The sequence below is a fragment of the Vulpes lagopus genome, chromosome 5, assembly GCF_018345385.1.
Source record: "Vulpes lagopus strain Blue_001 chromosome 5, ASM1834538v1, whole genome shotgun sequence".
Taxonomy (NCBI): Eukaryota; Metazoa; Chordata; class Mammalia; order Carnivora; family Canidae; genus Vulpes; species Vulpes lagopus.
In genome coordinates this window covers 28,774,784-28,796,986 of record NC_054828.1, presented here as the reverse complement: position 1 = coordinate 28,796,986, position 22,203 = coordinate 28,774,784, and the positions used below count along the sequence as shown (strand labels likewise).

General features: G+C 50.9%; 1 protein-coding gene across 4 annotated transcripts in view; it reads left to right on the top strand.

Moving 5' to 3' along the window:
* LOC121491045 (tyrosine-protein kinase ZAP-70) overlaps positions 1-21,447 on the top strand; it is a 31,794-nt gene extending 10,347 nt beyond the window's left edge. For all 4 annotated transcript variants that reach the window (XM_041755416.1, XM_041755413.1, XM_041755414.1 and 1 more), the window contains 12 exons: positions 8,751-9,182; positions 10,367-10,527; positions 14,911-15,049; positions 15,139-15,220; positions 15,301-15,347; positions 15,571-15,622; positions 16,675-16,867; positions 17,428-17,634; positions 19,078-19,270; positions 19,362-19,502; positions 19,589-19,701; positions 20,938-21,447. In XM_041755416.1, the coding sequence (XP_041611350.1) occupies positions 8,781-9,182; positions 10,367-10,527; positions 14,911-15,049; positions 15,139-15,220; positions 15,301-15,347; positions 15,571-15,622; positions 16,675-16,867; positions 17,428-17,634; positions 19,078-19,270; positions 19,362-19,502; positions 19,589-19,701; positions 20,938-21,061 (1,854 nt within the window). In that variant the 5' untranslated portion in view covers positions 8,751-8,780 and the 3' untranslated portion in view covers positions 21,062-21,447. The remainder of the gene's footprint in view (positions 1-8,750; positions 9,183-10,366; positions 10,528-14,910; positions 15,050-15,138; positions 15,221-15,300; positions 15,348-15,570; positions 15,623-16,674; positions 16,868-17,427; positions 17,635-19,077; positions 19,271-19,361; positions 19,503-19,588; positions 19,702-20,937) is intronic.
* Positions 21,448-22,203: the final 756 nt, after the last annotated feature.

Below are 22,203 nucleotides of genomic sequence, written 5' to 3'. Positions count from 1 at the left end.
TATTTTATTCATTCATGAGAGACACACAGAGAGAGGCAAAAACACAGGCAGAGGGAGAAATAGGCTCCCTGTGGGGAACCTGATGCGGGACTCGATCCCAGAACCCTGGGATAACGACCTGAGCCGAAGGCTGACAGTCAACCACTGAGCCACCTGGGCGTCCTGGGATTCTGTCTCCTAAAGGACATTTACCAGAGTGGTGAGTGCAGGCTTGCTGGGTCAGATACCTGCATTCAAATCCTGACTACCACTTGCAGGCCACATGATTTTGAACATGACATTAACCTCTTTGAGCTTCGGTTGCTTTAGCTAAGGAATGGAGGTAACAGTTCCCATTTAATGGGACTCAAGGTGAGGTTTAGATTAAGTGGATAATGCTCATAGTAAAGTCCCTGGCACAGAGGCTGTTGTGGTTGCCTGTCTTATGTGCACGTATTTGGAAGAAACAGGGGCTCCGGAAGAAAACAAGACAGCTGTAGGCTCTGCCTCAGGGACCTCAGCCTGGTCACAGTGGTCATAAACGGCTATCAGGGCTGTGATATTGGAGGATGGGCCCTGGGATAAGAGGAGGTGCCTGACTCAGCTTGGGGAAGGTGGAGTAGGAATCATGGAATGCTTCTAGGAGGAGGGGACAACAGAGGGGACCTAAAGCATATTGGCAGGAGAAGGGGGTGGGCACCTACTATGTGCCTTGCTGGTATGGGTAGGGGAACAAAACAGAATTTCCCTCTCACAGTGCTTACATTCTAGCAGGGGTCAAAGGTCCTATGTCAACAAGTTGGTAGATAAATCCCATTTTTGGTGGTGAAGAGTAATAAAGCTAGGTCAGGGATAGAGAGAGAGGGGGAGATGATTTTAGAGAGGGAGATCAGAGAAGAACTCTTGGACGAGGTGGTGATATTTAGGCAGAGGCTTGAATAAAGTGAGGGATTTTGAGGGAAGAGTGTCCAGGCAGAGAGAACAGGCAGTGCAAAGGCCCTGAGGTTGGACCATGCCTGATTTGATCAAGTGAACTGAACAAGTGATATAAGGAGGCCCATGTGGCTGTTGGGGCATGAATGAGAATAAAGAGGTGATTGGGCAGATTGCATAAGGGCTTGGGAGCCACTGTGAGGACATGGGCTTTACCCCTGAGTGAGGTAGGAGTCCTGGAGGGCTGAGAGAAGAGAAGGACATGATAACACAATGGTGGTCCAGGTGCTGTGTTTGGTGCTCAGTGAGCCTCATCCCATGGAATCCCTACAATCTGCTAGTGTCAAGCACCTTTGCTTGCATCATTTTCTAGGTGGGGTCTGGTGAGCTTAAATCACTGCTCAGTACCATGCCACCACTATACAGTAGACCCCTGATTCCATGGTTGAAATCTGATCCCCTGGTGTCAGGAAAAAGATGAAGGAGCATATTGCCACCCATGGCACAATGCCAACTTCTGTCATTTGTGACTTGGAATAAAACCAAGGTGGCATTCTATTGGCTGAAATTACCTGTGTTGCTCCTACTGGTGGGCAGAGGGGGCCCCATGATTGCGGACTGAAGAGCAGGAAATGTGGCTTTAGGGGGGACTTAGGGTCTCAGGCAGAAGACTGGGAGTCAGTGAGAAAAGGGATGGGCAGAGAGGGACTGGGCCCCCATTCCAACAGTGCCTTTGGTGGGGTCACTTCTGGCATCTGGCTGAGGGTAGCATATAGAGCCTCCAGGCCTGCTCGGCACAGCTCCCACCCGCTCCCACCAAGTCCAGTTAGATAGGCTCATTCCCTCTACAGCCTTACTGCCTCAGTGTCCTCCCCCCCTTCCCGGGCTCTCACAATGGATATCTAATTGGGGCTTTTGATGTTCAGAGTATGTTCTGTGGCATAGAAGACCCTCAAGGCTCTGCCACATGGGAGTGGGGATAAAACAAAGCTAAAACGGTCCTTCCATGCAGGTCTTCTCAGAGCCTTTATTTTTTATTTTTTTTAAAGATTTTTATTTATTTGAGTGAGAGAAAGAGAGCATGAGTCAGTGGAAGGGGGGGAGGGAGGGGGAGAAGCAGACTCCCTGATGAGCAGGGAGCCTGACACCATCAATCTCAGGACCCTGAGATCACGACCTGAGCTGAAGGCAGATGCTTAGCCGATTGAGCCGCCCAGGTGCCCCACGCCTTTATTTATTTATTTATTTATTTATTTACTTACTTACTTACTTACTTAATTACCTTTATTTATTTTATTTTATTGGGTTTATTTATTTTATTGGGTTTATTTATTTATTTTAGAGAGGTGGGGTGGTGAGTGAGGGGCAGAGGAAAGGGAGAGAAAGAATCTCAAGCAGACTCCCCACTGAGCACAGAGCCCCAGGCAGGGCTCCATCTCACAACCCTGAGATCAGGACCCGAGCTGAAATCAAGGGTCATTGCTTAAGGAACTGAGCCACCCAAATGCCTCTCAGAGCCTTTAATATGCTAAAATGCTTTCTACAGCTTTTGAAAATGTGTTTGACCACTTGAGCTTTGTTTCCTTTGAAGTATGTTTCACGTATCAGGTCTCTGGAATAGACAGGACTGAACTCTGCTTTTGCCCAAGGAGGCTGCTTTAATGATGGAATTCCAGGTAGATCCTTCTGAGCAAGGACCACAGGTTTCCTCCTTCTCCTCCCAGGGTCTGAGCTGTGAAAACAAGGCTGATGTTCCTTTATCTCTCAGTGGGGCTGCAAACTCTGAGATGGCCAAATTCTCTGAACTCACAGCTCATGAGGCGGCTGGATGAGGCTGGATGGGGTCAGTCTAGGCAGGGGATGGGAGAGGCTCATGGTGAGCTTGCCTCCTGGGAAAGCCATGGAGTCTGTAGGAACATAACTGGGACAGAAATATGTGATCTACCTATCCATGTCAAGGGTCCCACCAAGAGCCTGCAGACTAGGCCAGCTCCTCTGAAAGCAAAGGGTGCATGCTGGCCTGGCCTGCAGCAGAGCTGCATAGACACATGTTCCAGCCTCTTGTCCCCCTGGCTTTACATCTCCTGCTTCCTCCTGTCTACTTCCTCTGGCTTCCCTAGCATCTCTGGGCACGGGAAAGTTGGTCACTCCGGCTCTCATCCCCCTGTTTTACTAATGAGGACAGCCGAGAAAGGCACAGACAGGAAGGCAAAAGCAGACACAGGGCTGGCTAACCCCTAGATCCATCAGCCGTGCAATGTCATGTTATCATTACTGTTGTCGTTACTGGCAGTGAGACAGGGAGGTTGTGATAAGGCTAAGGGTGCACAGGGAATGCTCCTGCCTCTGGGCTACCTTGGCCTTAGATCTGAGGTGGCCAGTCATGGCTTATGGCCCTGGACTGGGCCCCAAGGGCCAGTCTCTCCCCACCCCCTGCTGCACTAACCTGTCTCTGGCTACCCAGGTTGCACCTGTGGCCATTGGGGGGAGGAGCTTCTCAAACTGTGTTGCTGACAATTTCCTGCCACAGCTTCCTGCCCCAGAGACTAGCTTCACTACCCCCACCTCCTCACAGCCCCTGGGAAAGCCCCCACCTTGCTGCCTGGTCCTAGGTATAGGGAGTAGCTATGTGAATCTGTGAGGCAGGGGTGGCTGGATTTGGGAAGATGGAGAGAAGTGGGGAGGGTGTACTCAGTAGAGGACACTGCGTGGATAAAAGTATGGAAGTAAATTTGAAAGAAGGCTGTTAGCCTTCTGCATGCAGTGCATGCCTGGTGTCCACTAGCCGGTGATATCAGTGCTTCCTCTCTAACCTGGAGAGCATCCTGGTGGGGGTGGAGGGCAGACTGTGAGGCTGGGTGAGGGGGTGGGAACCAAGAAGTAGAGCAGGAGTGTAAACAGCACTTTATTTCCTATGTCAGTTATTATTTTAGTCTCTGGTTTGTCTATACTTTCCAGTTCCTTTAGTTAAAAAAATTATGGTATAATTTACATACAGCACAGCACAGCTGAAACAGAGGGAGGATCGGAGAGTTTAGTTAGATTAAATAAAGTGGGCAGGAGGGAGCCACAGTAAGTTCTTGAGCAAGGGAAGCCATGGGGAAAAATTGTCGAGAACCGTTGCAGACCCTGGAGCTCAGCTTATGGGAAACAAACTGTGGGGTTTAGTCAAACCACACACACCATATGACTTAGATCTGGATCTCAGGTTTTATTAATAGACACACAGCAGGTGGTGATCAAAGGAGGTAATCTCAAAGGAGAGAGATGTGGGCTAGATAGGTGGGCATGGTGGTATGTTTATAGCCCCAGGCAGAATGGCCTAAGTACAGGGACCAGGGCTGGGGAAGGAGAGAGAGTAGGAACTGTCAGAGAGTGAGGAGGCACGTCAGGGGGCCTGTGAAGGACCAGGGAGAGCCAAGAGGCTCAAGCAGGAAGGAGGGATCATGATGTCCATCACTCAGGGGACCCAGCATTGAGGAGGCATTAAGTGCATGCCTGGTGTCCACTAGCCGGTGATATCAGTGCTTCCTCTCTAACCTGGAGAGCATCCTGGTGGGGGTGGAGGGCAGACTGTGAGGCTGGGTGAGGGGGTGGGAACCAAGAAGTAGAGCAGGAGTGTAAACAGCACTTTATTTCCTATGTCAGTTATTATTTTAGTCTCTGGTTTGTCTATACTTTCCAGTTCCTTTAGTTAAAAAAATTATGGTATAATTTACATACAGTAAAATTCACCCATTTTAGTGAGATTTGACAAATGCATATAGATCGAGAAACTACCATCTCTGTGAGATGGTACTTTCCAGTTCCTTTAGTTAAAAAAATTATGGTATAATTTACATACAGTAAAATTCACCCATTTTAGTGAGATTTGACAAATGCATATAGATCAAGAAACTACTATCTCAATCAAAATATTGACTATTTTCCCAAATACCCTCATGTCCTTTCTAGTCAGTCTTTCCCCCTTGACCCCCAGCCTCTGGCAACCACTGGTGCTCCACTGATAAAGCTTTGAATGGAATTCTGTAGTTTGTAGCCTTTTGGATTTGGCTTCTTGCACTCAACATGATGCCTTTGAGATTCATCCATGTGGTGTGGGTATTAGCATTTCCTTTTATTTTATTGCTGTGTAGTATCCAATGGCAGGGATATACTACAGTTTATTTGTTCATCAGTTGAGATACATTTGTTTCCAGAATTTGGCAGCTGTGAACAGAACTGCTATAAACATTTCCTGTGTAGGTTTTTGTGTGAATACAAGTTTCCATTTCTCTAGGGTAAACACCTAGGAACTCTTTTTGACTCTTAAACACTGATGGAATGGTGACCTATGTCTCCAAGTGGAGACACAAATGCAGTCTGTGATTACTCACCTGCCTGTAACTGTTGGGACACCCAGGAACCCCCTTAAGCCTGCCTTCCCAACCCCAATGTCAGGAGCTATCAGGTTAGAATGCAGATCCTGACTCCTCCTCTGGTTACCCCAACCCAGACCTCGCCTGATTTCCACTCCAGTATCTTCCTCTCAGCCCATCCTTGTCTGTTCCTGGATGCCCAGGGGGAAAGGCAGCCTTTCTCAATCCACAAAAACCTTGGCACCCCTGCTTACATTTGCTTAGGTAAGGAAGGCACCCAAGGATCCTCCCCTGAACATAACCTATGCCTGGGTGGTCTTGTAGGGCCCATCTTAGAGAAATGCCTAGAAATTGTTACGGGGAGATACATTTTTTTTCAATATTATATAAAAACTCAAAATACAGCAAAATGGGAAGAATTCCCATTAACACTCCTATGTTCTACAATTGTTATATTCACTGGGTGAATATTAGGATCACATAGAGTTGATCCTATTATTAGCAGATTCTGTATTTAGCCTACTTGCTAAAATTTACTTGTAACCCCCAAACTAATACTTGAGGCCCTTTCATAATCATTCAACAACATTAAGCAGATGGGCAGCCCGGGTGGCTCAGTGGTTTAGTGCTGCCTTCAGCCCAGGGCCTCATCCTAGAGACCCAGGATTGAGTCCCATGTCAGGCTCCCTGCATGTAGCCTGCTTCTCCCTCTGTCTGTGTCTCTGCCTCTCTCTCTCTCTCTGTATCTCTCATAAATAAATAAATAAAATCTTTAAAAAACCCCAACCAAACATTAAGCAGAGAAGCAAGAAATTTGAGTCAACTGACAGGTGACACTCTACCTTTTTTGCTTTAATTTTCATATTGTAAACGTGTCCTCTATTTGGTGCCATGATTTTGTGCTTTTTGTTGGTGATTACATTGTTTAAACAGCAGCATAGTGATCAAGTGCTGTCTTGCATTCCTAAGTGCAAGAGGGCTGTGATGTGCCTTATGTGAAAAGTATGTTAGATAATCTTAAAGTGGTGCTGTTGGGTGAGCGTTCAATGTTAATGAATCAACAATATATGTCAAATAGTGTCGTTAGCAGAAACAGGGTTATGTACTGATTGGTTGATGAAAATGTTGTGATCAGAGACTTGATGGAACCTATCCCTGCATTTTTTCTAGGAGCAAGCATTTAATATTTGCTAATTCAGTGTTTGCAATAACTCTACAGAACTTCTCTGAATAATAAGACTTGACTGTGTCTGTGTACCTATCTGCCCCATCCATCAGTTTATGTTATTTTTTTGGATGCTTTTCATATTAAATCAGTCATCAGTAGCCATTGGACCTAAATATTTCTGCATACATATCATTAACTAGTGATCAATATTTTATGGTCTTTTTTTTTTTTTTTTTTTTTTTTTTGATGTGAGGGGTTCAGGGCAGCCCTGGTGGCTCAGCGGTTTAGTGCTGCCTTCAGCCCAGGGTGTGATCCTGGAGATCCAGGATGGAGTCCCACGTCGGGCTACCTGCATGGAGCCTGCTTCTCCCTCTGCCCGTGTCTCTCTGCCTCTCTCTTTGTGTGTCTCTCATGAATAAATAAAAATCTTAAAAAAAATAAATGTGAGGGGTTCAGGGACGCCAGGATGGCTCAAGTGGTTGAGCATTTGCCTTTGGCTCAGGGCATGATCCCGGGTCTAGGGATCCAGTCCCGCATCAGGCTCCCCACAGAGAGCCTGCTTCTCTCTGTCTATGTCTCTGTCTGTCTCTGTATCTCTCATGAATAAATAAAATCTTAACAAAACTGAGGGGTTCAAATACAATGAAATGAACAAATTTCAGCACATTCTTTGAGAAATTCAGGCACCTGTATAACCCAGTGCTTATCAAAATATCAGTCATTAATACTTTAACCCCAGAAAGTTAAAAAGATAATTTTACTGGACATGTATCTAAATATCTGCCTTATTGGATATGTATCTAAACATTTTTAATCCCTTCTCCCCACATAGGAGCATAATTTCCCGTGGCTGTATAAAGGTTCACATTGGAATTAAATCCTTATGTAGTTAACTGCTCTCTTTTGATGGATATTCAGATTAGTTTATGCTTTCTAGAAATTTGTCCAGGAAGGCAGATGCAGCAGGGCAAAGGGGAATTTCCAAGGCCAAGGGGACTCAGTAGAAATGGAGAAGGGAAGGCTAACAGAGTAATAATGTTCTTTTGAAGAACAAAGCTGGTTCCAGCTTTAGAGCTTTTTTTTTTTTTAATTTTTATTTATTTATGATAGTCACACAGAGAGCGAGAGAGAGGCAGAGACACAGGCGGAGGGAGAAGCAGGCTCCATGCACCGGGAGCCTGATGTGGGATTCGATCCTGGGTCTCCAGGATCGCGCCCTGGGCCAAAGGCAGGCGCCAAACCGCTGCGCCACCCAGGGATCCCTAGAGCTTTTATACTTGCTGTTTTCTCTGCCCAATGTGCTCTTTTCTATGATTTTTGAAAAGCTGGCTCCTCCTCATCCTTCAGATCTCAGTTCAAATGCTACCTCCTCAGAGAAGGTGACCATCCCAGCTACAGTGGCCTCTTTTCTCTCTCTTTTAAAAAAATATTTTTTTGGGATCCCTGGGTGGCGCAGCGGTTTAGCGCCTGCCTTTGGCCCGGGGCGCGATCCTGGAGACCCGGGATCGAATCCCACGTCGGGCTCCCGGTGCATGGAGCCTGCTTCTCCCTCTGACTGTGTCTCTGCCCCTCTCTCTCTCACTGTGTGCCTATCATAAATTAAAAAAAAAAAAAAAATTTTTTTATTTATTTTTATTTTTTATTTATTTTTAAAAGATTTTATTTATTTATTCACGAGACACACACACACACACACACACACAGAGACACAGGCAGAGGGAGAAGCAGGTTCCGTGCAGGGAGCCCGATGCGGGACTCGATCCTGGGCCCTGGGAGGAAGGCAGGCACTAAAGTGCTGAGCCACCCAGGGATCCCCCCAAAATATTTTATTTAAATTCAATTTGCCTCCCCTTCTTTTCTCTCTTAATATCACTCTATGTCCTTTAGGACACGGACCTCAGTTTGTAATTATTTTTGCCTCTTTCGTTGTTTCATGTATCCCAGACTGCTGTCTTCGGGAAGGCAGGACCAAGTCTGTCTTATTCACTGTAATCTCCAGCACTGGCCTGGAGCACTGTAATTCAACAGGTGTTTGGGAAATGAATGAATGGTTCCAGGTGCTGGTGTGTGGGGGCCAGTGGGGATGTTGGGGCGCTCAGCACAGTCTCTCAAGAGTCAGAGGAGGGTTGGGGACTGGGCCCAGCAAGCTGGGGGCTCCCCTCCAAAGCGGATTCTGGCACAAAGCAGGCTCTGCACGGTTGGCATGGATGCCCTAAGGCAGCCTCTCTCCCACTTGTCTGGGCCCAACGGAGGGTGTTCGCGAAGGCAGGCCGAAGCCCTGACCCGCCCTCCATCTCGCTCTGAACGCGCAGGGTTCCGGCCGAGGCGCAGGGGCGGCGGCGATGCCGGACCCCGCGGCGCACCTGCCCTTCTTCTACGGCAGCATCTCGCGCGCCGAGGCCGAGGAGCACCTGAAGCTGGCGGGCATGGCCGACGGGCTCTTCCTGCTGCGCCAGTGCCTGCGCTCGCTGGGCGGCTACGTGCTCTCCCTCGTGCACAATGTGCGCTTCCACCACTTCCCCATCGAGCGCCAGCTCAACGGCACCTACGCCATCGCCGGCGGCAAGGCGCACTGCGGCCCGGCCGAGCTCTGCGAGTTCTACTCGCGCGACCCCGACGGGCTGCCCTGCAACCTGCGCAAGCCGTGCAACCGGCCGTCCGGGCTCGAGCCGCAGCCCGGGGTCTTCGACTGCCTGCGCGACGCCATGGTGCGCGACTACGTGCGCCAGACGTGGAAGCTGGAGGTGAGAACGCGGGGCCGGGGGCCTCGGGGGCGGGGCCGGGAGGTGGGCGGGCCCTGGGGGCGGGGCCGGGAGGTGGGCGGGCCCTGGGGGCGGGGCCGAGAGGTGGGCGGGCCCTGGGGCGGGTCCTGGGGCGGGGCCGAGAGGTGGGAGGGTCCTGGGGGCGGGGCCGGGAGGTGGGCGGGACCCGGGGGCCGGGAGGTGGGCGGGCCCTGGGGCGGGGCCGAGAGGCGGGAGGGTCCTGGGGGCGGGCCCGGAAGGTGGGCGGGCCCTGGGGGCGGGCCCGGGAGGTGGGCGGGCCCTGGGGCGGGAGGTGGGCGGGGCCGAGAGGTGGGAGGGTCCTGGGGGCGGGACCGGGAGGTGGGCGTGTCCGGGGCCGGAGGTGGGCGGGTCCTGGGGGCGGGTCCGGGAGGTGGGCGGGCCCTGGGGCGGGGAGGTGGGCGGGCCCTGGGGCGGGGCCGGGAGGTCGGCCTGGTTGTGAGCTGGTCCCGGAGCCTAGAGAGCCTCGGAGCCGTGGGGGGCGAGGTGGGGGAGCCGTTGTCTTCAACAGCTTGTGCTTTGATGGGGATCCCTGGCTGGCTCAGCGGTTTGGCGCCTGCCTTTGGCCCAGGGCGCGATCCTGTAGTCCCGGGATCGAGTCCCGGAATAGAGTCCCGCGTAGGGCTCCCGGCATGGAGCCTGCTTCTCCCTCTGCCCCTCTCTTTCTCTCTCTCTCTCTCTCTCTCTCTCTCTGTGTCTATCATGAATAAATAAATAAATAAATCTTAAAAAAAAAACCAGCTTGTGCTTTGCAGTACCGCGCCAGAGTTGGAAGTTGGAAGCTGGAAGCTGGAGGGGTGGGTGGGAGCGGGACCTAGGAGGAGGCTTCGGGGGGCGGGGCCTGAGCGATGCCTTGGTGCTAGACTGTGCCAGACCTGGAGGTCTGGACTGGGGGCGGAGCCTGAGGACGCTGGGGGCGCTGCCTGCGGGACAACCGGTGTCAGATTGTCAAGCTGGAGATGAGTTTGAGGTCTCCCACCCTGGTTGGGTGGGAGATGGGGGCGGGGCGCTCTCCTCAACAGGCTGAAGGACTCACCCTAGGGTCTCTCAGGACGGAGACAATTAAGAAAGTCCAGGAGACGGAAGAGGCTTCCTGTGGTCACACTCTTGGTGACAGTTACAAGTCTTGTTGATCTACTCTTCCCTAGGGCGAGGCCCTGGAGCAGGCCATCATCAGCCAAGCTCCCCAGGTGGAGAAGCTCATTGCCACGACAGCTCATGAGCGGATGCCCTGGTACCACAGCAGCCTGACACGCGAGGAGGCAGAGCGCAAACTCTATTCGGGCTCGCAGACCGACGGCAAGTTCCTGTATGTGGGGCTTGAGGCTTGGGGCTTTGGGGTGGTGAGGCTGGAGCTTGTTGGCTGGAATACTGGAGGGTGCTGCAGACCTCGGGGTGCAGATGGACCATGAAGGGTACACCTGTGCTAACACACGCAGGGGGGTTGTGTGTTTCTGAGTGTGGGAAGGGGCATAATATGGGAAGGGATCTGCAGTGGTTAGGATGCCAGAGCTGGGGAACAATCCAGATTCTGCTACTTACCAGCTGCAGACGCTGGGCAAGTGGCTGAACTTCTGCCTGCTTCTATTTCCTCTCCTCCATTCAACAAATATTTACTGAACACCTACTATGTGCCAAGCACTGTTTCAGGCACTGAAGACATAACAATGAACAAAACAGACATAAATCCCTGTAATTGTGGAGCAGGAAGACCAAACATGATGAATCAATACAGTATAGTCTGGATAGGAAGTCAGATTCTGCTACTTATCAGCTGCTCTCCCCGTGGTACCTCAGCTTTGACCTCTTTTGCATCTTAATCTTCCATGGAAGATGTTTGACAATGATTCCACTGCCTCAAGAAAAAGATTTCCAGACTTTCTGCAGAGTTTATGACAGTTAACTGGTCTACTGAGGTAAGAGGAGTGTCAGAAGAGCCAGCACCAAGGGGTTAGACCAGCTGTGGAGGCCTTGGATGTCAAGCTTGAAGCCGCAGAGGCAGGTTGGGCCAGAACGGGCCACGGGAGGTAGAAGCTGAGGAAGCTGGGCTTGGGTACCGTGTAGAGACTGAGCTGGCACTGAAGTTCAGAAGCAGTTGGAGCAGTGACATTATCAGGGATGGTGACTCCTGCTGGGCAATGTCAAGAGACCAGAAGCAGCTACTTTGAGCCAGACTATTGGAAAATTAGGCAAGGCATGCTTTAGACAGAGGCTGTTGTAGATTCTTCTTGCAGTTCCTGTAGTCAAGAACTGCTTTCTCAGTATGGGGATAGTTAGGGGGCGGAAGGTCAAAGCTGTAGGCATAGAACCTTGCATGGGCCTGGGGGGAAGGGAACAGCCTTAGTGGATCCTGATGTCTGTCACAAGCCCAGGACAGGTCCAGTTCTGAGATAAGAGTATAGGGTGTGATGGAAAGATGTATGCCACTCGGGCCTGGAATTAAGACCAGGGCCATGCTTGCTGTTGACCACACTTCAGAGCTGCTGAAAAATGGTTGAGATTGTACTTCATGCTGTTTGCTGCCAAAACTTTCTGTGTAATCACAGGGCTTATAGTTATGAGTTGATTCAACTTGAAAAGAAACCTGACCCCCACAAAGGGCCTTTAAGAGTATATTTTTAAGTGTTTCCTAACCTCTTCTGGATCACAGATCCCCTTTGGGAATCTTACTGAAGCTGAACCCCTTTCCGAACCCCAAAACATGTTCACCCCAGAGATTTTTGTGTACAGCTACAGGAGATCTTAGTTGAGCCTGATCCTTATTCTTGGAGCTCTTTTCAGGTTAAGAACTTATGATATATTCAGTTGTCTCTTTTTACATATGAGGAGACTGAGACAGAGGATCCGTGACTTGCTCCAGGCAGCACAGATAATCGTGTGATGGAGCTGGCTGTTGGTCCTATTAGCAATTAACTGAGTCAGAAATGGATCTGAATCCAACCCTACTGCTAACCAGCTATGCAGGAGATGTGCTCCTATGCCTCAGTTTCTTCAACTGCAGAATAGAACCTACCATGTGGGGAATGCTGTAAAGATTAAGTGACAACTGTGTGAAGAATTTAGAACCACTATCTCAGTAAATGGTAGCTCTTATCTTTACCACCATTATCAGGTTCCATATATTCCTAAGTGGAGATCCACCTGAATTTCTTAGCTGGGACTTCTAAGTTCAAGTTTGAACTGTGAGGACAAAGTACTGCTACCACCTACTGTTTTCTTGGTAAATTAAGTAGAATTTGTGGCACTGAAATATATATGGTGACCATACCTATGTCTGCCTATGTGGTTATTATGTGTGAATTGGTCATTGTTCTTTTAAGGACTTACAAATCTCTTTCCAAAGAGAGCATTATCAGTTAGGCTTTGCTATATAATAAACCATCCTAAGATGTTATATCTTAAAACAACATCACTTATTCACCCTTGATTCGGTGGGTTGGCAGCTTGGGCTTAGCTCAACTGGGTGATTCTTGTGCTGATTTCTTTTGAGCTCACTCATGTGCCTGTAGTCAGATGCAGTGGGGTGTTGACTGGGGCCTGGTGGTATAGGATGGCCTCACGGACATGTCTGGTAGTTGGTAGGCTGGGGTGCGTTGGTTCTCCTTCATGTGGCTTCTCCAACAGGTTAATCTGGACTCATTCCCATGGTGGTGACAGGGTTGCCAGGAAAAGCAGGAGAGGGCAAGCAGGCCCAGTGCTCAACCACTTTCCAAGCCTCTCTTCCTGCCGTGTTTGCTAATGTCTTACTGGCCAAAGCGAGTCATGTGGTCAGGTCCTGATTCAGGAGCTACAGAATGACACTCTATCAACTGATGGGAAGGAATGCCTGATATTGTGGTGGTGTTTTCAATATTCCATACACATTTGCCAGTGAGCACTAGGTGTTGAGTTTCTGCTGCCAGGTCAGGATTTAAGGTTTTGACCTGAGGAGATTTTTTTCACTTCTCAGAAGAAGAGAACTAGTAATTGGAGACCATAACTTCCAGGCTAGCCCACCAGTCTACTTACGGAAGTGCTTTCCTTTCTTTCTTTCTTTCTTTTTTTTTTTTTTTTTTTAGTGCTTTCCTTTCTGTGGGACATTTGCTTTTTAGTTTGTTGTAGGCTCTCTTCTTCATCCTTTGGTGCTCCCCTATCACCCTGTACTCTGGTTTCCTATCTCTTCAGGTACCTCTGACTGCTGTGGGCTAGCCTGGGAACTGTATCATCCTTCACTGCCTTGTTCTCTGGGGAACTTGCTGTTCCTCTGTACCACTATCAGGTTTTGCCGTGGCAATTTAGGAGATATTTTTCCATCCCTCTGGTCTAAGGAAGGGATTGATTATGAGGTGGGCTCACATCTCTTTTGTATCATTGTATCCCTGCCCTTAGAACAATACCTATACCTGGCTCATGGTTAACACTCAGTAAACATTTGTCTGATAAATGAACATCCATGGGCAGGGCCCAAGTCCTGTCAGAGTGCTTACAGCATCTGTAGGCCATCCTGTTGCCTATTCCCTGCTGCCTGCCACCAGCCAACTCTTCCGTACCTCAGTGCACTTCCTAAGATTACTGGTCAGCTGCCTACAACTTGTTCTACAAGTCCCAAGACCTCCAGGACCAGTTGCTGTCCATTCTCCTTTGGAAACTTCCACTTAATTTTGGAATAGAACCTTGTGTCAGTGACTGCAAACAACTGTTTTGTGGGAGATGTTGATTGGTTTCACCGTGGGAGGAGAGGGTACCAGCATCCAGCTCTAAGTTGTCGTGTGTGTGTGTGTGTGTGTGTGTGTGTGTATGTGTGTGTGTGTGTATGTTGGGGGGCGGTTAGACTGGTTCATGTACATGGAGCTGTGTGTGAGCAGACAGGTTCTTACACACAAAACCACCATCTTTAAGGGGTTCAACTCTCATTCATAGGCAAGGAAGATTTGCTTATTTATTTTAGCAAATTTCCAGCAGAGGACAATCAAGGATCTCATTCTGTCAAAGGGCAGTCTATTACAGTGACTAGTAGATCTGTTGTCATGATGAGGAGACTTATTCTGATCTGTGCAGAGGTGCCCCAGGAGCTAGAGTTGTGGTTACTTCTGTTGTTTTTCATGTAAAAATGGCTTTCTCTCCCCAAGAGAATATTTTAAGTCTACTTGCATAGATTTATGTGTCCTCTGTGAGTGGCTGTGTGTCTACCACAGATGGCCAAATATCCCTCCATGGATGGTCAGGTATCCCCTGTGGGTGGCTGAGTGTCCCCTATGGAAGGCCACATACTCAGCCATGGAGGACCAGGTGTCTGCTTGTGGGTGGCTCAGAGTTCTCCTCTGGATGGCCAGGCGTTCAACTGTGGGTAGCTGAATATCAGGCTATTCAGGACTGAGTGTCCACTGTGGGAAGGCCAGTATTCCCCTGTGGATGGTCACATGTTGGCCCTTGGACAAGTGTGTCTCCCTGTGGACACTGCCATCCTCTTCTCATTCCCCTCCTCCACCCCACTGCACCCCACCAGCCTGTTACCAGCAGGTCTGCAGGTTGAGTGGGGCCTGACCTTGGCACCCCTAGTCCCTGCCACTTCTCCATGAGACCATCAGGGGCAGAGCCCATGGTCGTAAGTGTGTGTGCAAGTGTATGTGTGGAAACTGAAGCCCAGCAGGGGGTCACCACCAGAGAGGCCCAGGTGATTATAGGAGTGACCTTCCCACTTTCCCCTTGCCAGGTTGAGGCCCCGGAAGGAGCAGGGCACGTATGCACTGTCCCTGATCTATGGGAAAACAGTGTACCACTACCTCATCAGCCAGGACAAGGCAGGCAAATACTGTATTCCTGAGGGGACCAAGTTTGACACCCTCTGGCAGGTAAGTTCCCCATCTACCTTGTTGATGGGGGCGTTGCTTAGGGATCTGAGGAAGAGAGGAGCCTTGACCCTGACACTGCCTCCCTGCAGCTGGTAGAGTACCTGAAGCTAAAGGCAGATGGGCTCATCTACTGCCTGAAGGACGCCTGCCCCAACACCAACGCCAGCTCAGGTAAGTGGGTGGTGAGGGACGAGAGGTGAGTGAGAGAGACCCTGTGCCCCACCCTCTCACTGTCCCTTCTGCTCCTCCAGAGGCTGCTGCTCCCACACTTCCAGCCCACCCATCCACGTTCACCCAGGTGAGTTAGCTGGCATCTCAGGGTTGGGTCCTGAAGGATGGAGCTGGGCAGGTGGTTGGTGAGTCCTCTTCCCAGGGTGAGGCTGGGATGGAGAGTAGGATTGCCGTGGAACAGAAGAAGGTCCCCCCAGTGCTGTCCCTGTGAGTCCTCTAAGAATATGGGTCTAAGGGCCCCGTGCCCTCAGCTCGAACCCTGCTGACCTTGCTGACCTCATGACCTTCAGGCTCACAGGCGGATTGACACCCTCAACTCAGATGGATACACCCCTGAACCAGGTAAGCTGACAGAGGTAGAGGTGTGTGTTGGGGGTTCATGCCAGGCTAGATAGGTCCCTGGCTTGGCCCTGGGGTGTGGCAGGGGAGGAATATGGGTCAGGCCTGACTTGTGGCAGTTGGCTTGATTTGCTCTGTGCAAACGCTGTGCCTGTAGACATCCGCATGAGTGCGCATCCAGCATGCCTGCCTGTGTGCATGTACGTGGGGTGCATGTGGACATGCAGGGGCATACATCTGGCCATGCCTGGGTCACCTGGGCTACAGACACACATTAGTTCAGCATCTACTATGTGCCAGTCACACTTCATGCTCGTGTGACTGCTTATGGAATGTTTCTGACATGCCATATAAGGTAGTTATAGCAATTCTTCTTATCTTTAAGATGAGAAAGGAGGACAAGTAGCTTAATAAGGTCCTGCAGTTAGGTGGTAGTGGAGGTGGGATTTGAGCCCATGTTCCTGAGATGCCCTGCTGCAGATGCTAATGTGTTTGATGTGTAGATGCAAGGAGGTCCCTATGTGTGCAGAGAACACACATGGTTGCATGTGCACATGGAGTCTCATCTTGGAGGGCTTGTCAACATGGCTATGTGGTGCATCCACAGACACGAGCAGGCATGGACATGTCAGTAAATACACTCAAGGACAAGATATGTATCTTCCAGCTGGCGCACTAACAGTTACTACTCATGCAGACACGCCTTTGGACCCCATCATACACAGAGACGTGGGTGAAAGTATATGTGGGTGCATATGTGTGAACACACAGGAGCACACGTGGTCACCTGTTGCACAGAGATGCATGTGCCTTTGGGATCCACTTGAAGGTGGCTTCCCAGCTCACCCACAGATGAGACCAGGAACACACACGAGTGCACATGTGTACATGAACACATACACATACCCATGTGCCTGGGCATACTCTGGATGGTGTGCCACTGTCTGGGGTGTATGCTCTGTGGGTGCCAAGGCTGCCATGACTTCCTCGTTCCCCTGCCTCATCCCACTCCCTCATCCTGACTTGGGAGTGCATGGCTGTGTGTATGTGCCCAGCACGCCTAGCATCCTCAGAGAAAGCACAGTCAATGCCCATGGACACGAGTGTGTATGAGAGCCCCTACAGCGATCCTGAGGAGCTCAAGGACAAGAAGCTCTTCCTGAAGCGTGAGAACCTCCTCATGGCTGACATAGAACTCGGCTGTGGCAACTTTGGCTCAGTACGCCAGGGCGTCTACCGCATGCGCAAGTATGGCCAGCCCTGCCATAGATTGGGGAACTCCCCTTGAGGGGGGGCAGAGGAGGGGAGTGGACTCCCCACAGCTTGGAGGTTGGAGCCAGGATGTGATATCCAGGATGGGACACACACCCTGGGCCAGGAGAGACTAGGGGGTGACCTGGGAGGCTCAGGGACAGCACTGGAGAGTGTGGGAGAGGCAGGCCTGGGGCAGGGAGAAGTGGGCTAGCTGTGGTTGCAACAGAGGCCTCACCCATCCCAGGAGAGCTGCAGAGGGTCCCCCTTGTCCCCTTAGGTTGACTGCTCACTGGATACAGGCCGCCTCTGGGGAGGGTAACTCTGAGGTTGTTTCAGTAGGGACGGTCCTCGGTGAGGGCCTTGGCCGGGCGTTGGCCGTGAGATATTCTAGCCAAAGCTCCTGGCAGCTAAGGAAGTGTGTGCCTGGGCCCTGATGGGAGAGCCAGGTGACAAATCACAGTATCCACCACATATGTCTGGAGAGAGGAGAGGCAGGCTGGGTGGGCATGAGGGGCTGAGCAGGCCCCTGCTGACTCTGGTGCCCACCCTGGCAGGAAGCAGATTGATGTGGCCATCAAGGTGCTGAAGCATAGCACGGAGAAGACAGACAAGGATGAGATGATGCGCGAGGCACAGATCATGCACCAGCTGGACAACCCCTACATCGTGCGGCTCATCGGTGTCTGCCAGGCCGAGGCCCTCATGCTCGTCATGGAGATGGCGGGCGGCGGGCCCCTGCACAAGTTCCTGCTTGGGAAGAAGTGAGCCCCAGGGTGGGCTGGGTGTTTGGAGCTTGTGGGCCTAGCAGGTTCATCCGTCCACTTATGAATGTGCCCCACCCAGGAGCACACCCATTTCCACATGACTCCTGCCACCCCTGCACACCCTGACATCCACACTCACACCCACAAAGCAGAGCTGTTAACAGCACAGATGTCCTCATGCTTCAAACTCTCACCATCACAGACATGATCTTTGACACTCACTGAGACATGTGCCCATCCACTCACATTCTCACTGGTGCATGTGCATTTGTGGTATACCCTGGCTTATGCATTCAGTTATTCCATAAGTGTTTACCGGGCAATTTCTCTGAAAGAGGGACTATTACCAGCCCCAGAGATTCATCTTTGAACAAAAGAGACAAAGATCTCTGTCCTGTATCCTGGTTGGGGAAGAGAGGTTTTCATGAATAATTATAATACAACATAGAGTATGTTAGAAAATATTTACTATAAAAAAGAGGACTGGAAGTGTCAGGGTGGGAGATGAAAAGTGAGAAGGTGAGGTTTGTAAACTAAAGTGGAGCTGTGGAGGAAGAGCGGTCCAGGCAGAGGGCACAGCCAGTACAAAAGCCCTGAGGCTGTCTGTGCCCAGGGTAGTGGAGGAACTGTGAGGAAGGCTCCGTGCCTGCAACAGAGCACGTGAAGAGGAGAGAGGGAGAAAGGGCTGATGTGGGTAGGAAGGTGGCAGGGCAGATGGTGCAGGGCCTTACGGGCCCTGGAGAGACCTTGTACTTTTACCCGAAGTGAGGTGGGAGCCCTAGGAGGCTCTGAGCGGAGAAGTGGCAGGACTTGACTCCTGTGTGGGGAGGACAGATCACGGGGGCGAGGGCAGGGTGACTGTTTTGGTCCAGGCTAATGATGATGAGAGCTGGACCATGGTGGCAGAAGATGAGGTGGGAAGTAGTAGGAGGAGGATTCTGGAGGGATTCTGAAGGCAGAGTTGCCTGTGCTGAGTGCTACCTGTGCTGACAGGTTGGAAGCTGAGTGTGAGAAAGAGTTGCTGACGGCAAGGCTAGTGCTTCTGGCCTAAGTAAATGAAAAGATGTAGCTCCTGGAGAAGAAAGGGGACAGTGGGGAGAGCCAGTTGTGTGTGCACGTGTGTGAACAATCAGGAACTTTGTCTTTACTAATTTTGAGATGCCTATTAGACCCCTCTGAAGATATATAGAGGCTCAGGTAAACGTGTAAGTTTGGAACAGTATGTGGGAGAAATTTAAAGTCTCAAGACTAGGTGAGGACAGAGGGTTTTGCCTTTTTGTTCACCTCCCGCCATATCCCCAGCTCTGTGCCTGGCACACAGCAGATGCCCAACAAGCACCTGCTGAACACAGGCTCAGCTGCATCAGAGAAGTGGGCTTTGCCCCCTTGGGAACCTGGGCTGCCTCCTCCCAGTTGACCCTGCCTTCCCCTGCACCCCAGGGAGGAGATCCCCATCAGCAATGTGGCAGAGCTGCTGCACCAGGTGTCCATGGGGATGAAGTACCTGGAGGAGAAAAACTTTGTGCACCGTGACCTGGCGGCCCGCAATGTCCTGCTAGTCAACCGGCACTACGCCAAGATCAGTGACTTTGGTCTCTCCAAGGCACTGGGTGCCGACGACAGCTATTACACTGTGAGTCCCTACCCCTTTGGTGCCCAGGTGGATGAGGTTGGTGGGTGGAGGGTCCCCAAGCCCTGCCCTGGCAGCATCTCTCCATTCTCAGGCCCGCTCGGCGGGGAAGTGGCCACTCAAGTGGTATGCGCCCGAGTGCTTCAACTTCCGCAAGTTCTCCAGCCGCAGTGACGTCTGGAGCTACGGGGTCACCATGTGGGAGGCCTTCTCCTATGGCCAGAAGCCCTACAAGGCAGGCGGGCAGCTGTGTGGGGAGTGGGGGCGATAAGGGTGAGGTGACCCTCGTACTCACATTGTACTTGGTTCTGGTTTGAGCAGAAGATGAAGGGGCCTGAGGTCATAGCCTTCATTGAGCAGGGCAAGCGGATGGAGTGCCCCCTAGAGTGTCCACCTGAAATGTACACACTCATGAAGGACTGTTGGATCTACAAGTAAGTGCCAGTGGGAGGGAAGGGTACCCAGCTGAACTGACACCTGGGCCTAGGGCTAGAGCTTGTGGTGCCCAAGAGTCCAAAACTCATCCCACCCAAGACTCACCCAGTTCACAGCCTTTCCAACACTTGGTATCTATACTTTCTGCACCCATGCTCAATGCCTCAACACACTGACCCTGGGCCAACACCATAACACCCTACCTGTAGACACCTACTGCTCCAGCATCTAAAACCTCAGTCCCCCACCAGCCAACACTCAACACACTGATCCTACAATACCCAAAAAAGTCAGTACTCTGTTACCCAAAATATGGTACCAATGGTCAGGGCATGGGATAATACTCCAGTCTAATTCCTCAATCCCCCACCATCCAACATCAACATCTATTTACCCTCACAGGCCAACACTATAGCATCCCAAAACTGAATATATTCAAAACCTTCACCCCTGTCTGGTGTTCAAACTCAATACTTGAACACCCTAACTCCTGAAATTATCAATATTTCAACTTCCCATCAGAAAATAGGCAACATGCACCCCCCCCCAAAAAAGCTATTAGCCTACATTGGGCCATGCAATGCATGGGTATTCTAACATTTGATACCTTTCCTACCCCAACATCCATTATTCCACTGGCCAACACCTCTGACATTGACATCCAAAGCCACCCGGTAAATAGATACCCTATTTATGATAAATAATAAATGATCAGTCCATTCAACATGTGTTAACCTGGCCCCCATTGGGAAATAGTACACCAACACCCCAATACTGAAAGAGGCTAGCATCTTTAATAGGCCCAACTTTCCATAAGCTGAACCCACTGTCAATGCTCCAGTGTTCTGCTAGATTAGGAGCAGCATACTTGAATCTGTATAAGCCTGCACCCAGTACTCAAATACACTGGGTCTCAGCATATGTACAGTATCCAGCTCCTCTTGGTTGATAGTTGTTACCCCAACTCCTAATGAATTCAGTTCCCCGAGTCTTCACCTGTTAACACACAACAGGTGGTTCCTCCAACATCCTGTATGTTGGCAGTTCTTCTATTATGTGGTATGGCAACACCTGAATTCTAGTCCTCTCACACCCACGAAACCTCTCCATTACCCCCAAACTCCACCACCCTGACAACCTCATTGATTTTCTAAGCCCCATGCATGTCTACCCTCCAGGTGAAGTTGGGTTGTGGGGATATGGTCAGTGGCTTGGATCTACCCAACCTCCTACAGGTGGGAGGACCGCCCAGACTTCCAAGCTGTGGAGCAGCGCATGCGGGCCTACTATTATAGCGTGGCAAGCAAGGCTGAGGACCTCCCAGGGTGTGGAAAGGGGGTTGAAGCTTCTTCTGTCTGAACTCCAGCCTGCCTGGGGCCTGCAAACCATGATGCTCCAGCTTCAGCCCCATCGTAGGACCTCCAGTTTGGCTGAAATCAGCTCAGCTCCTCTCCCCAAACCTTACCAGCTGGGCCATGGTAAGGCAGTCAGTTAAAGCCTCAGGTTCATACTGATCTAGGGTTCCTCACCTGGTCACCTGTCCTCTCCAGTTGGGGGAGGAGGGAAGGCCCGGGAGGGTGGGGTTTTGTAACCTGTTCTTGGGCTAGAATCTACCGAAGAGCCTTGAGCTGAGGGCGCATTGCTTACAATAAGGACCCTCCTTCCTCTGTGTCCTGAGGGGGAAGACTCTGGGAACTCTCAGGTGGCAAGACCTCAGTCATTGTAATAAACTCAGCTTCTCTCTTGTTTGAGTCCCTCATTTTTTCTGGGGTGAAGGGGGGACCAGGAAAGGGGCTAGGTCATTGGAAGAGGTCAATGAGAAGTGCCTGTAAACAGCTTCTCTTGGGTGTGCTCGAACGTGATCCTCAGGGTCTGGGGGGTCTGGTCTTCCCACTCCTCTGCCTTGAGAACATCCCTGTACGAGTGAGGAGCTATGGCAGAGTGGGGGAACTGAGGCAGGCACACCGCTGGTCCTCAGTTTCCTTGTCTTTGTGGATTGCATTAGGTGGGTGCTCTCCATGCTGGCTGAATGTTGGTATCACTTGGAGTGATTTTAACAAATGCCAACCCCTCTTCCCACCCCGGGTCCCAAATTGGTGCATTTTACGTAGTGCCTTCAGGTGATTCTATCACCCAGCACCCTCATTAGCTGCCCCACCTTCCTCCTTGGACAGTCACAGCTGGGATCTTCATTGCCTGGTGTCCCAAGTGTCGGCTCACTCCTACTGAGAAGTCCTGTCCCCAAGTGCTTGCTGCCTCAGTTTCTCCACATGGAAAATTGGTATTTGTGCTGCCAAAGCGAGCACTCCCCACATGGAAAATTGGATGTCAGAGCACAGAACCCAACAGGTTGGGGGAGGTGGAGCCAGGCTCCTGAATTTCTCTTCTGAACTTGCTACCCTTTCCTCAGCTGTGATTGGCCCTATCCCTAGTTCCCAGCCATTGTCTCATCCTCTTGGCTTGGCTCTCTAGAGGCATTGGCTCAAGGGCAGCCATGAAAC